The following is a 14039-nucleotide window of genomic DNA, read 5'->3' on the forward strand; positions in this document are numbered from 1 at the left end:
GCCCTGTGGGTGACTGCACTCAGCCATCACACTGCTGGGAATTACAGGGAGAACAGGATGGATTAGTCCTTCACCTCCTTGCTCTGCCTTGCTCTTTGCTACTTCCCCCAGTCACTGCATCTTTAGTTGCATTTTCACTTCTATCTGCTCTTTCCCAGTGTTGACTCCAATATAGTTAGCCATGTTTTTCTGCCAGTGACAAAATCCATCTTCCTCTTCTCCTTTTTTGCAGCACTGCTAACTTTGATCAGGCATCTCCATCCTCAGAAAGCATTTCTGTTAGGATTTCTTAAGAGATACCTCTGATCTGCCGCATAGTTGTTCCAGTTATTAACATTTACAGCAAATCTTGGCTTTCAGTAAACCAGTATGGGAGATTCACCTTTATGAAAAGCTGCTTTGTTTGAAATCAAGTTAAAGGGATGTTTGGGTGTTTGCTTATGTCCCTTTGTGTCCCCACCTTTATTACGTGTGTGCTGTCTGTGCTCTGTGGAAGAATCTCAAATGTACATGTAGACCGAGGTGCCGCATTTCGGTACATCAGGGCTGCCTGCACCTTTCAGAACCTCTTTTTAAACTACAGCAAGAGCCCTCATATCTCCTCATTTAAGTTCAGGTGCTAACAATAGACTGTTTCCACTACTTTTTTTTTTTTCACTTGGATCTTCAGCCAAAACTCTCTGTGCTGATCTGTGTGCAAAAACTCTGCCATTGCTTTCCCTGCCACCCCCCTCCCCTTCCCTTTTATCCAGAGCTTGAGAAAGCAAAGCTCCCGTGATGCTGCCAAACCTATGCGTTCAGCTTTCGCACCTGAGAAGCCTGCCAACAGAGTGCTGGAAAGTACTTGAGCTTCTGACCTGTTGACTTAAGGGCTGGAATGTTTCTCTCCATGCAGTTTTGAACTCTGCAACAAAGCAAAGCTGTTCCTATCAAGCTGGCTTAAATGGAAAGCCCACTTCTGCGGCGCCCAAGGTCTAAACCCAAGGGGAGTGCAACGGTGAGAAGAGAATCGAAGCCTGCTTGTATGCACAGTCGTGCATCTTAAGATTTCCAGGCGCTCTGAGATTGAAGGGCTGTGAGACTGCACCTGCCTGCATTCCTCCTACTGGCATTCTTCCAAAGCAATAGTTTTATTTCTGCATTTTTGTACTTCTCGGTCTCCAAATGATTTAGTTACTCCTTAAATGTAGTTTATTTTGCAGGTGTTCATGGTTTTGAATGGGAACCTTCGGAAATCAAAACTTACTAATTTACTTTCTAAAGTTTTCTTCAGATTATAGGCTTTTAAGTGTTGGTTTTTGGGTACTGTGGCATTTATTAGATGTCTAGCAGGATCATGCTGCCTCATTATCTCCTGATTTTTCTTTTGTCTGCGTGCCCCCTTCTTTCTTTGAGTATTAAAAAAAAAAAAAACACAAAGCACACAAAAACCATACTACACAGCCTTCTGCATTGTGTTGCTGTTTATCTTTTCCTGTAGGGTGGAACTCAGTTTCATTAAAACTATTTTTCCTTACTTTGCCCAAATGTGGTTTCTCTCTGGTGTAGAGAGCTTCCTTCCCAGCCTCAAATACGTGAAGTTTTACTTTTGTCATGAGAACGTGCAAGAACTTAAATGCTGTGCTTGTACTGAAGACAACGTGAAGCCTGCTGCCATGAAAGCCACGATGGTGGCCAAATATAAGGAAACTGTCTCCATTGCTTGGAAGCAGTTTTGTAATAATACAACAAATGGATCAAACGTTTCTCAGACAAAGCAGTCGCAACTGCCTTGGCTCAGATATCTGCAGCTTGGGCTGCAGAGCAGCACGGCAGTTTCCACACGTGTTCTGAATACGTTATAAACAAGCCTTGCCTGCAGCTGCAGATTGCACATTCTCTTAGTTCTCCAAAAGTATGCCCGAGGAAGTCCTCCTAATGCCAAAGGAAATTGTGCACTGTGCCTCTGAGAAGGAGGGGAACGAAAGAGGCAAGAGAAAACTAATCACTGATACTGTTTTTCTTTCTTGATCTTTCTGCTATTTAACATCCAGCCTTTCTCTGCCTGGATCAAGTTACCTTGTCCTCTCCCATTTACTTGTGTTTCTTTATCCTGTGAATCTTTTTTTTTTTTTTTCTTTTTCCCCTTCTGGAGCACAGTAAAGGTACTGTCCCATCACATTGTTGCAGGTGAGACAGAATAAACAGCAGCTTAGTGTGCATCTGGATGTTGGTGTTTGTTTAAGGGCCAGTGAGATCAGAGCTTTTAACCTGCTTGATTATTTTACTCACTTGCTTCTCCCCACCCTCAGTGTTAGGTTCACTAGGTCTTGACTTCACTTCCCAGCAGTGAGGTCGCTGCTGGCCAGGGAGGGTCGCGCAGAGAATTGCATCAGTTGGTATTGTGCAGCTGCTCCCGGTTACCAGTCTTGGATGTCATCACTCAAGGTCCCTGGGCGTCCCCGGCGTTTGTCTTCACCCACCTCCTTCATCTCCAGGATCTTCCCCCATTTCCAGGATCTTTCCTCCAGCCAAGATCTTCAGCTTCTCCCTTTGGGGCCCATGTTTTCTTTCCCAGACCACTTCTGCTTTTTGGGAACCCTTCTTTTTGGCACCACCTCTTCTTTTCGTGACCCCTCTCTCTTGTTTATCCTCATCTAAATAATCTGTGATGCAGACACACAATGCATGATCAGCCTCCAGACTGGTGCTTCTACCTTATGCCTCTTTATTGGTCATGCTGCTATTGTTTAGTCCAGGGTATATCAAAATTTACAACCAGCATATACTAGTTGCAGGCATAAAGCTTCTGCTTGAGAGGAAGTTCAGAAGTCTGTTTCAGACATTTGCCCCCACACAAACTTACAGACAATTATCTGCTGCTTGTTAGCATTCAATTTAAATTATTTTTCACCTACAACACTCCCTCAAAGTTTGATTGCCAATATTGTTGCTCCTTCCATATAAGGATCCACATAAGAATAATGAAACCATTAACAGCTCGTCTTTGACAGCCGTATGGGAAATGAGGGCTGTGTGAAGAGGAGCACTCGCTGTGGTAGGCACAGGGTAATGAAACTCCTCCAAAAGCTGTTTGCGGGATGAGATTCCTGCCCCTCTCCCCAAGCTCTCTTAAGAGAGGGAGGAAGGAGCTGTCAGTCTGAAACCCCATGGATAACTGAAGCCTTATGAATGGCTACAAACCCTGAAGCAGTGCTGGTTCCCTGGGGTTCCCATAGCAGCCTGTTCTTGGGTTTCACACTGTGTTTGGGTTATTGAATCATCATTACTCTACAGCAGCTGTCACCTTCAAAACGGACTAATTTCTGGGCGGTTTAGCTTCAGGCCAAAGAGGGAGAGAGGGTGTTGGGGCTATAGCTCTTGTACTGTCTTTAGATAGTGACACTATTACATATTGATACTGGGTTAGTGGATTTGCAGTATGTTTTAACCTTGTTTTGGCAGTGACTAGGTGTCTGGCCCACTTGTCTATGTGGACAGTGTAAATGTATTTTGAGTTCAGGGTGTAGAATTTATGGTCAGAGGGGCTTTCTGCTGAAGCTGAGCAGAGAAGGAGCTTTCAGCAGGTTTTCTTTGTTATTTTAAGTATGAATGATGTTTGCACACACTCGTTCTTTTCTCGAGAGTTTGAGCTTTGTTAGGATGTATCTATAATACTGAAATGGTCACTAAGATGAATTTTTAATAAGTTTAATTGGAGATGTCCAGTTTGGAGACACTCTCAGTAAGACTTGATTTGCTGGATGAAATTAGGTATTTCTGTTTGTTACTAAAACACTTATTTGTCAGTGACCAGTAAAACAGGATTTTGCTTCTCAATAATTCAGGAATAGAAGGAAATAAATACTCTTTGAGTTGCTCTTTTAGCTGTAATGGTACAAAATCCCATTTGTAGTAACACTCTCAAATTCAGCGAAGCATGGAGTATTAGGCACAAATGAGTTGTAATGCTATCATACAACACATGCCAGCATTTTGTCTTCTTGTACAGAAGAATTGGAAAAGTTAGGTATTTCCTTCAGGTTTTCTAATTCTTATTCAAATAAACTGAACTTCAGTAAAGTTTTTTCTTTTTCTCCTTCCCCTCTTCAAGGCCTTTGCATGATTTCTTACCAGTTTAAGCTGCATGGAATCAGCTTCTTGCAAATATGCAATTAGGGACTTTTTTAATGGAGCTTCTGCTGTTGGCCAAGAATATCCCATTAGCTGAGTTCTTTCAAGTGAAAAACTTGTGCAGGAATATGAAATCCTTTAAAATGAATACCACAGTCAAAGGTAGAAAACGTGCAGTTGAAATAGCCTGGTTCAAACAGATCTGTGTCCATTCTGCTATTCCAAGCGTTTCCCGTAATCTCTTACAAAGACAGATACGTTGTTGGCAGATGCGCACTGTTTTGGACTCTTTCTGGAACTTTGCAGGGGATGTTACCCCAGAGCAACAGAATTGTAATGTTTGTTTTGCCTTTTCCTTTCTACCCTCCAAGGTGCAGGAACTTCATGAGGAAGAAGCGCAGTGGGTGAACTATGACGAGGACGAACTGTGTGTAAAGATGCAGTTGGCAGATGGGATCTTCGAGGCCTTAATCAGAGACACTGTTGATGTACTGAACCAGATAAATGAGAAACAACGGAGATTGCTGCTCGTCTGACAGGGCTGAAAATAAACTTACAGCTGTGTCACCACTGAGTCACGGGCCTTTCTGACTCCTGATGTACTCTCCACCCTGCAAGCGCTGCTGCTGGACTTCCATGTGTGGGGTGTAAAGGCAGTTCAGATGTGATTAAAGGAACCTGAATTTGTATCCGCTGCCACTAGAGACCTCGCACGAGATTTATTGTTTGGAACAAGCCGATCCCTCACTCGAGGCTGTATTGTGGAGTACTCAAGACTGTTTGTGTGCCAATGCAGTTATGCCACATAACTGTCAGCAGCTGTGTGGGGCCCCAGCATGGGGCTTTGACATGTTCAGCTTGTGCTCTGTAAGGGTTGGGTTGAGTTAGGGTATTGGCTGCTTTGCTGGAATGGCTGTCAGCCATCAGTACTCCACTTGTCTTTAGAAATGTGAGTGATTTGGAGAAGAAGCGGTTTGGTCAGGTTTTAGTCATTAATGGAGACTTACTGTACTGAACAGTGTTATAATTTTAACACGTATTCTCCTGCAGCCCTAACAATGTGCATCAGTTTCTTCTGCTCCAGAGCCCATTTAATTCCCTTCTCTGTGAAGTCGGTTTTCATCTTTCTTCTGTGATGTGGTACCAAGTATGGTGCCGGCCAGTCCAGGGAAATTAGATTATGTTACTTTCTGCATTCAAGTAAAGAATTCTTGCTGCTTTTCCTATGTAACTTGCTTCAGTCCCGAGGTGGAGCAAGATAAAGGCCACCTAATGTTAAGTGCGAAAGATGAGCCCATGGACAACTTTCCTCCTACCGTGTAGCACTTCTCTTCCTGGAGCACCAGCTGCTCCCAGATAACAGATACTCAGGATTTTCTCAGGCACGAGACATGCAGGAGTGGAAAACGGTTCCTCACAAAAATTTGGCCTTCAATCCCTTAGCTTCCTCCCTTACTGTCACCTAATAAATAGGAGCAGCTGTTACTTGAACAATTCAGAGAACAAGAGTGTATTCACCAAAGAAAGCAGTGTCCAGTGCTTGACTGTCTGCATGTTTTGTGCTTGTGGGGGTTTTTATTTATTTTCAGATAATTTATTAAGTGGGTTATAGGAGAGTGTCCCGTGCAGTTGGCTGCTCTGTCTTACGTTTTGAGACGGCCTAACTTGAGAAAGCATCTGTTCTGGAAACTTCCAGAGCCCTGTATTCTTCGCACAAAACCTCCAGCTTCTTGAGACCGATACGGGGGCGGGGGAAGACAGGAAGAACCAAACCTCAGTGACCAGGGGAAGCAAAGGCAGGACTAAGCATGGAGCTTCACTGCACCTGGTTCAGAGACAATGGAGAGTAGAGGGGACTGAGCTGAAAAATGATGTGAAACTTCCCTGCTCTGTCTGTTCCCTTCCTTTCCCAGAACTTCTAGGCCACGAGCAGCTGTTACGTGGTTGATTCAGTGCTGGGTTCAACTGCAGTGTCCTTCTGCTGAGTGCTGCTTCCTAACCTGTCCCTCCCATTCTTGTGTTTTTCTTGGAGGAACACAATCTGGGGTCAAATGTTGATGCCTTAATAGTGGATGTCCCTGTTTGCTAACCTGGGACAAGACCCAGACGAGAGTCAGATTCTCCTGACACACTGGAGTGCAGAAAGACACTTTGAAGCCCTCAGAGGTGCCCCAAAGATGCTGCAACCCATGATAGGTGTGGCGGGGAGATCTCTTACGATTTCTTTCATTTGCTTGGTTCTTGGGCTTCCTGCCATGCATACCTCTGCTACTGCTCCATTTTGGCTTCTGTTTTCCACCTGTTTTTTTTTTCTTAAAGCTATCATTGGAATATTTGCATTTTGCACAATGACACACAGCTGGTAAGTCTTCAGGGACAGCACTGGGAAATGTTGGATTTGTCAGAGGTCCATGCAAATTCTCAGCTATAGTATTGCCAGCACTTCACTTGTGAGTTAATAGTGAGCCATATTCATGGGAGCTTAACAAGTGGAAGAACGAGGAGGCCATGGCGTATAGGAACACCTCCAATGGGCATACGCATGTCTGTTCCGCAGTAGTGGCCCTGCTGGCTGGCTGGAAGTCAAATGGTCGTGGCGGAGCATTGTTCAGCTTTTTTTCCTTAAGTGATTCACTTGTCCACGTAAGACGTCATGATGCTGAACCAGGAAACTCTCGAATGCTTAAGATAGAAGCAAACTGAAGCTGCTGCATTTAACCAGCATGGTGTCACTGATTGGGTCACCACCTCAGATTCCCTTTCCTGGGTGTATCTTCTTCGGTAGTGAGGATTGTTATTCTTATAGGTAGCAATTACAGAAAGAAGGCAGAAACCTGCAGTGTAGGTTTGTGGCTGGAGTATCAGAGAAACAAAGTTAGTTTCTGTTCTGTAGATACTGTGGCCGGTGTTGAGAAAGTTGCCCTGCATCCCCAAGGCTTTTTGGCTGTTCTGTGGGGCTGGCACAGCTTTTCTGGTCTGCCCATCAGCAGGGAGAAGGTTGGATAGTTGGCCTGCCAAGGTCCTGGGGACCATTGGAGATTGTATGCCTCTTGTCTTGCTGGCTTGGATAGCACTAGTTTAGTACCCTTAATAGAAGCAGTAACTATTTTTACAGCTGTTTGGGCAGAAGGAAGCTGTGTCTAAGTAATGGCTTTATTCCTTTGCAAGCATCACCGTTTCTTTTTGGTAGCAATCCTTGGTAGGAGCAACCCTAAAAAGACTTGAACATATGTGAATTATCTTCTCAATACCTCAAGTGTGTTGAGTTGCTTTGAGTTGAGTGTACGCTCAAAACCTCGAGTGTGTTGAGTACTTGTGGACTGATGATTACTGCGATGAAGCAATGGTCTGTCGGGGTCGTGGCTGGTAGCGAGGAGGTATGGTGAAGCCTGGAGCCTCACAAACAGAGGCTGAGTGCTCTATTTCTCTCCTCTCCCCAACCATCCCATTATAAGAACGAGGTGATGTTTCTGGGTCCTGGTTATCTTGGTGCAACCACGTGAGAAGATTCAAGGCTGAGATGTTTTCCTGAGACCCATAAGCTGTTTGGGGCAGTGGCTGTCATCATTGGAGAGATACAGTTCCCTCTTCGGAAGGATCTCGGTGCCAGGTGGGAAAGCTCAGGCTTGTGAGGAGAAGGAGCACGAGTACCTCTCTCACAGCGGGATGCTCCCTGAGCCGAGCTGTGGAATATCAGTACTTCTGCCTTTCAGAAAAGGCTTGTTGCTCACAAGGTGGAACGAGAGATGGAAAAATCCCGTCTTGTTCACTTTCCTTTCTTGAAAAAGTGGCCTTAGCTTTTTGCAATACTTGAATAAGTGTGTATCTGCAGAAGATCTTCAGTAGCACAGTGATAGAGACCTTCTAAGTGACTATTCTACGAGGAGCTGCGTGCAGTTCCGCCTTTCATATCCCTTTGCTACCTTAAGAATATTAGGAAAATAAAGTGCTTTTCAGCAGAGAAACAGTTGAACCTTACAAGGTATTTAGTGCATCTGAAGTGTTTACAAATCAACTAAAATGGAGAAAAGCAAACTATTGAACTTGTTTGTAATTTAAATGTTAAATGCAAAAATATATACAGATGAAAGAGGAATACTGTAATTAACCTGCATTTACTAGTTTTTTTTCCTTGACTTTGAAGAGCCTTTTGATACACATTTGCAAAGCCGCCTCTTGGGAGGCTCCGTCTCCCTGTGTACTGTGTTAGGGAGACGCTGAAAAGAAACCCGTTTACTGTGTATGTGTAAATAACCTGGTAACTTGGGTTTGGGGCCAGTTTCAGCTCATGTTCACATCCAGAGCAGCTTTGCACAGTAGGCAGACCCAAGGATGTGGAGGGTTTGGGGTTTTTTTGTAATTAAGAATTGTAAAATAACCAGGGTGGTCCCTGTGTACACCAGTGTAAATATCTTTGGTAACTGAAATGTACTTTAAGAGAATAAAAATCTGTAAATAAACTGATTTATAAATTAATCTTGTTTCCTGGTTCTTTATAAAACGGAGCTGTATAATTACCCAAATGGTTGCTAATTCTGAAGGTGTCCTGGAGATTTGTCCCTTGTACTTTCCCCTTTCTGTCTGATGCTGCACTTGGGATGCCAATCACAGCCCACAAAATCCCATTAGAGTTGCCTTAATTATAATCATGACATTATTAGAATTTCCTTATTGTTAAAGCCGAGTGTTGATAGAAGCAAAACCAGAAAATAGCATTGCGTAATCACTGCAGGAGTGCACCGCACGATCTGCGGCAGCAAAATTACTCCTTGCACATGTTTAAAATTGGGTTTAAAAACTCATGGTTTGAAACGTTTTTTTTGGGGGGGGGGAAGTTAGTTTTATGCTAAACAGCAGTCTTGAAATTAAATTCTTCAGAGCCTTAGCTTTGTTTTGGATCCCTCAATTAGGCTCCTAAATTGTTACATCTGCTGTTACCAGCATGGATTACTTCTTCACCGAGGGGGCAAATGTTCCCTGGAAACTTGTATGTACTGGTGGAACTTTCCTAAATCTTTGCTGTTTCCTTTCCAGAAAAAAAACCAAACCAACCCAACCCTGCTTTAACATGTGGAAGGTCCCGGAGCTCTGCAAGAGGACGGCTGCACAGTCGCGGTGCCAAACCACAGGCGTGCGGGCACGTGGCGAACGAGTGGCGTAAGACCAGCGTGTTTATCGAGCCTCCTCGGTGCCTGCAGCCGCTGCTGCTCCTGTGCCTCTGCTGTGGTTTGGTGCCGTTTATTGCCGTACAGCCCAGCAGAAAAGGCTTTGCTTGCCAGTTACTGCAGCTGTCCGCAAAACTTAGCTCTGGTCATACCAGCACGGAGGATGCTGTATGTCAGTCTGCTCCTCACCGCTCCTCTCTGCCTGGGAGAGGTGTGTGCATCAAACGGGGGGGGGAACTGTGTGAGCAAAACCGTTGCAAGGGCTTTGCACTGTGCTGAGCAGTTGTTTGCTCTTTGCTTTTCCTCAGCAGAGGTACCTCGTCCTGGAGGTAGACTTGCTGCGCTCGGACTTTCGTTACGGAAGCAGCTTTGCTGCAGTCCCACGGTGCCAGCGTGCAGTAGGAGTGGTCCTCAGTGGAGCGTGCCTCAAACACCGTCCGCAGCCCTCGTACAGACAGAAGCATGTCGCAGCCCTCTGAGCTCCAGGAGCTGAACCGGCCAAAGCGCGGCGGTAGGTCATTTGATGTCCAAAGGGCCGAGACAAAGTGGTGCTGCAGCCTCTGTGCTCATTACCGAGCAGCAGGAGAGCATCCACGTCGCTGCTTTCCTTGCCCTGCGGCAGTTTTGTTCTGTGAGTCCTGTATTTTTGGACAGTGATCAGGTTGCAGCCGTCAGCATCCATCCCTGGAAGTGGCTTAGAGTGCATTTCTGTGCATTTCACGTTGAAAAAAAAATTGATCTGTGCTTCTCTGGCTAAAGAACTGGCTTCCCTTTACAAATGGCTCGAGCGGTGGGAACGCTGCCACGGCGCTCTGGCAAGTGACACAGCAAACTGCTGCATTGCTGCTGCTGTCCTTGCCCAGGATGCCCGGTAATCAGCTTGATGAAGGCTCTAATTTCCTCATTTGCAAGTCTACGTTGCTTCGCTACAGCACTGACTTTCTACAGCGGTGTTTGTGCAACTCGTCCCAGAACCGTCGGAGCGCAGTTGCCTTCAACGACCCATTTCACCCATGGACCTGGTGAAACTCCCGCGTTGGGCAATGGCAGGCAGCCGCCTTCCCGACGGCACGCTGCATCCAGTGGGATGGTTTTGGTGCCTCCCCAGGGAGGTGATGCCAGCTGCAGCCATCCCACGTCCTCAAAAATGCCTGGCAGAGGGTTGGAGCACTTGAAATGTTGACTCTGCTCCAGCCGTCGCTGCGCCCTGCCTAGCACAAGGGCTTCTGCAATGTCTGGGCTCTCGTTAACACAGCCCGCAGAAGAAAAGGAGCCAGTGGGGAGCTGCTGAATGCCAGCAGCTCTCTTCAGCGTGCAGGAAGGAGAGGAGGGGGGGCTGCCCGGTCACTGGCACCCGGCCCAGGGCACGGGCCATTGGCGGGCAGGAATGCAGATGAGATGTAATGGAGTTGGAAAGCGTAGGGCACTCTCTGGGATGCAGGTCCTGTGGGGGAGGGAAAGGCACCCTGCGAGGTCTGGAAACGGGAGCAAACAAAATCTGTAGCCCCAGTCCTGCGCCTTCCTGCCTCCTCCTGAATGAGATCCTGCAGAAATTTGGGGAAAAGGAGGAGAACAGAGCTGTTGGGGGGCAGCAGCTCCATTCCAGGGGTGAGGGATGGGCAGGAGTGGGGCACTGGGGGGACTTTTGGGGCAAAGAAGCCTTCTTTTGCCTGGAAAGTGTGCTGTGTGAGGATGACCTGGAGCAGGTCTGATTGGTTCCTGCTCTGAATGTTTCTTTTGGCCCCAGTTTTCCAGCCCTTTGCTCTAGCTGTGCAAGACCTGCCGTGTCCCTTGGGCTGCATTCCCTCCCCGACATTGGTTTCGGGTGGCTACCTCTTGCAGGCTGACTTGTCTGTCACCGCCCCGTGAAATCTAGGCTGACTTCTTAGCAGCACCTGTTGCGATAAGACAAGGGGTAATGGCTTTAAACTAAAAGAGGGGAGATAACAGATATAAGGAAGAAACATTTTATGATGAGGGTGATGAAACACTGGCACAGGTTGCTTAGAGAGGTGGTAGATGCCCCATCCCTGGAAACATTCAAGGTGAGGTTGGACAGGGCTCTGAGCAACCTGGTCTAGTAAAAAGATGTCCCTGCTCACTGCAGTGGTGTTGGACTAGGTGACCTTTAAAGGTCCCTTCCAACTCAAACCATTCCGTGATTCGAATGGTTTTGTCTGTGAGTTCGCTGGAGGTGGAATTAATGCTGGGGGGCTGTCCCAGAGATTTTATTTTCTTTTATTCCAGCAAACTAAAGGAGGCTGCAGGAGATCCTACACTTCATGTTGCTTGGCTTGAGGAGCTCAGCAATGAGTCTGGTCCAGTGTCCGTGTCCTGCTTTTGTTGCTCCGCAGAGGTGATGGAGCCAGTGCTGCTCAGCGAACCAGAGACTGGGCACACCAGTCCTTGGTAGGTGAGACCTCGCTTACGTTGCAGGACAACTGCCACAGCAGGAGAGGAGCGCTCCGTTGTCATCCGTGTGGTATTCTCAGTTTCATGCGCTGCAATTAAACCAGCTGCCAAATAATGATGTGGCAAATCTGGGCGGTGTGGCCTCCTCCGATCTGCTCCTGGAAGCTGGGCAGATGAGCTGGAGTGGAAAATATCTGCTCTGCGCATCCTGGGTCATGGTGATGATGTATGACTTTTAAGTAGATCTTAAATTTGCAGGTAAGACATTTCCTACCCAGACATACCAAAGATAGCACCAGTTCTTCCTGGTCCCCCCGGGTCCCTCCGAACAGAGCAAGGGCAGCGTCGCTGCCGTCCTTTCGAGCAGGGATGAATCAGCAGAGGGTGAGTAGCAGAAAGGGGCCGGTACTGCCGTAGTTTCTCTGCAGACACGAACTACGTGAAGACATTCATCACGTCCTGAGAATGCACCCCGGATTTTCTTTTACGTCTATTGTTATTACAGGCTGGTTGGGCTTGAAAGGTAGAAATCAACTGTATCCAACCAAGCCTGTCTCACGTAATTGGCAATCGGTGGCTGCCAATGTGGGCTACAAGGAGCTTTCCTGGTCTTCATAGGTGTAAGCCCGGCAGAGCCCATGCAGGTTGTGGGAAGCAGCTGGGGTTCACATCCACTCCATGCCGTATTCCCTGTCTTGCAGAAGCCAGCAGGTTTATTGCGCAGGCACTGCCAAAGGTCTTGTCTGAAACTGTGTCTCAGCAGAGGTGTGATTGGTGCCATCAGTCGAAAAGTGCCACCTGGATTGGAGTGTCCTGGCTGACTTCAGCCAGCTGGGAGGTGGCAGGTGGCACAATTTCCACTCTCTGAGGCTGTTTGGAGATGTTAATTGGGGCAATGAGGCTTTTTCTTTTGTTTAGGGAAGGACCATACTTTAAGCGGTGCTACGCTCCAGATTGAGGGGGGTTTCGCTGAGTTCATCAATCCCATCTTGTGAAGGCTGGAGAGAGAGGAAAACTATTGAGCCTTCTCTGGAAGTGGTATTTCTGAATTGCTCACAGGAGAGTTGGATGTGAACTTCTCTGAACGGCCTCCAAAATGCCAGGGCCGGCTGACGGGGTTGCCATGATTGTATCATGAGTCTTGCATTGGTTGCATGTTTTTCTTGGAGTCAGTTCCTGGAATCACGCAATTAGGTAGGAACGTGTTCTTTAATTTTCAAGGAAGAAAGTCCATTTCAGGATCTCCCTGTCCCCCAGCCTTCACAGCTCAAGGGAAATGAGAAGGTCCTGGGTCGGCTTACCCAGCCATTTTAAGCTGTTGGTGTTTTGCAGCCAGATTCATGCTTTTAAAAGTGGACAGTAAAAGCCTTTCTCCATTTTCTGAAGCGTAGTCCTTTCCAGCACTTCAAGGGCTGAATACATAAAAACCCAGCGGCTCTTTCCCTGTCTCCTCTCCAACCCAGCATAGAGGCGATCAGAGTAGCTCTTTGTGTCTGTGAAAATGATCCATTTTGAGTGCACGAAACAAGTTCTGTGGGGCTTAAATTATTTTGGTGAGATCTTAGCGGCCTTTGAGGAGCTCAGCCTGTTGGTGTTGCCCACACCTCCTTGACTTCAAGGAGATTCCTTCTGGCTATTATTCTGGGAAAGGAGATGTGAGAGCTGATGAGCTTAATGAAGTAAAGCCACTGCTCAGCTGCTGCACGGGGACTCGGGCAGCACGGGAACCTCTGCGGTGGTGCTCAGCCCACGGCATTGCGCCGGGGGAGTGAAGCACGTCTCTTCCCAAAGTTAGGGATGCCGAGCTGGGTGCTGAAGGCTTTGCTGTGCAGCGCAGCTGAAAACCAAGTAGGCTCCTAAATGTGCCACGAGAGCCTAAAGCTGGGGTTTAGGGCTGGCTGGGGGCTCAGCAGCCGGGCATCCAGGGTCACCCAGCACCCGTCCCCCTGTGCTTGGCTGCCCGCAGGCTCTGCTAGCAGCGAGGGGGTGCAAAGCAAGAGAGGACAAAAGGCAGGCAGTGCTGGGAAGATGTTTCCAAAACCTCCCCAGACTTCTACTATTTCTTGGGTTTTTTTTAATTCATCTTAATCTTGAATCCATCTTAAAATGGGTTGTTTCAAAATCTCTGCTTCATCTTTGGCTTTCTATGCCCTGTCTCGGGATGCTCTGCAACGAAAATCCAGCTCTTCCCAGTTTGAGATGGGAGAAAAGCCTCATCTCTTGCTTTGCAGCAGCGTTAAAAGGAAAAAAAGGCTATTTGGGCAAGTCCACGCGTGGAAAGCCCCACATTGCCAGTGAAGGAGGCTGTTCCCGGGGCAGCGGCAGGGATGGGATGTGCTGGCCTGGTGG

The 14039-nt window shown here is 47.1% G+C and overlaps 1 protein-coding gene across 10 annotated transcripts in view; it reads left to right on the forward strand.

Annotated features, from left to right (window-relative positions):
- The window catches only part of CEP350 (centrosomal protein 350), an 81385-nt gene extending 72796 nt beyond the window's left edge, over positions 1 to 8589 (forward strand). For 9 of the 10 annotated variants that reach the window (XM_068416775.1, XM_068416774.1, XM_068416782.1 and 6 more), the window contains one exon: positions 4485 to 8589. In XM_068416775.1, coding sequence (XP_068272876.1) covers positions 4485 to 4649 — 165 coding nt within the window. In that variant the 3' untranslated portion in view covers positions 4650 to 8589. The remainder of the gene's footprint in view (positions 1 to 4484) is intronic. The other variant, XM_068416777.1, reaches the window with a different exon arrangement.
- Positions 8590 to 14039: the final 5450 nt, after the last annotated feature.

Source organism: Nyctibius grandis, chromosome 21 (genome assembly GCF_013368605.1).
Source record: "Nyctibius grandis isolate bNycGra1 chromosome 21, bNycGra1.pri, whole genome shotgun sequence".
NCBI lineage: Eukaryota > Metazoa > Chordata > Aves > Nyctibiiformes > Nyctibiidae > Nyctibius > Nyctibius grandis.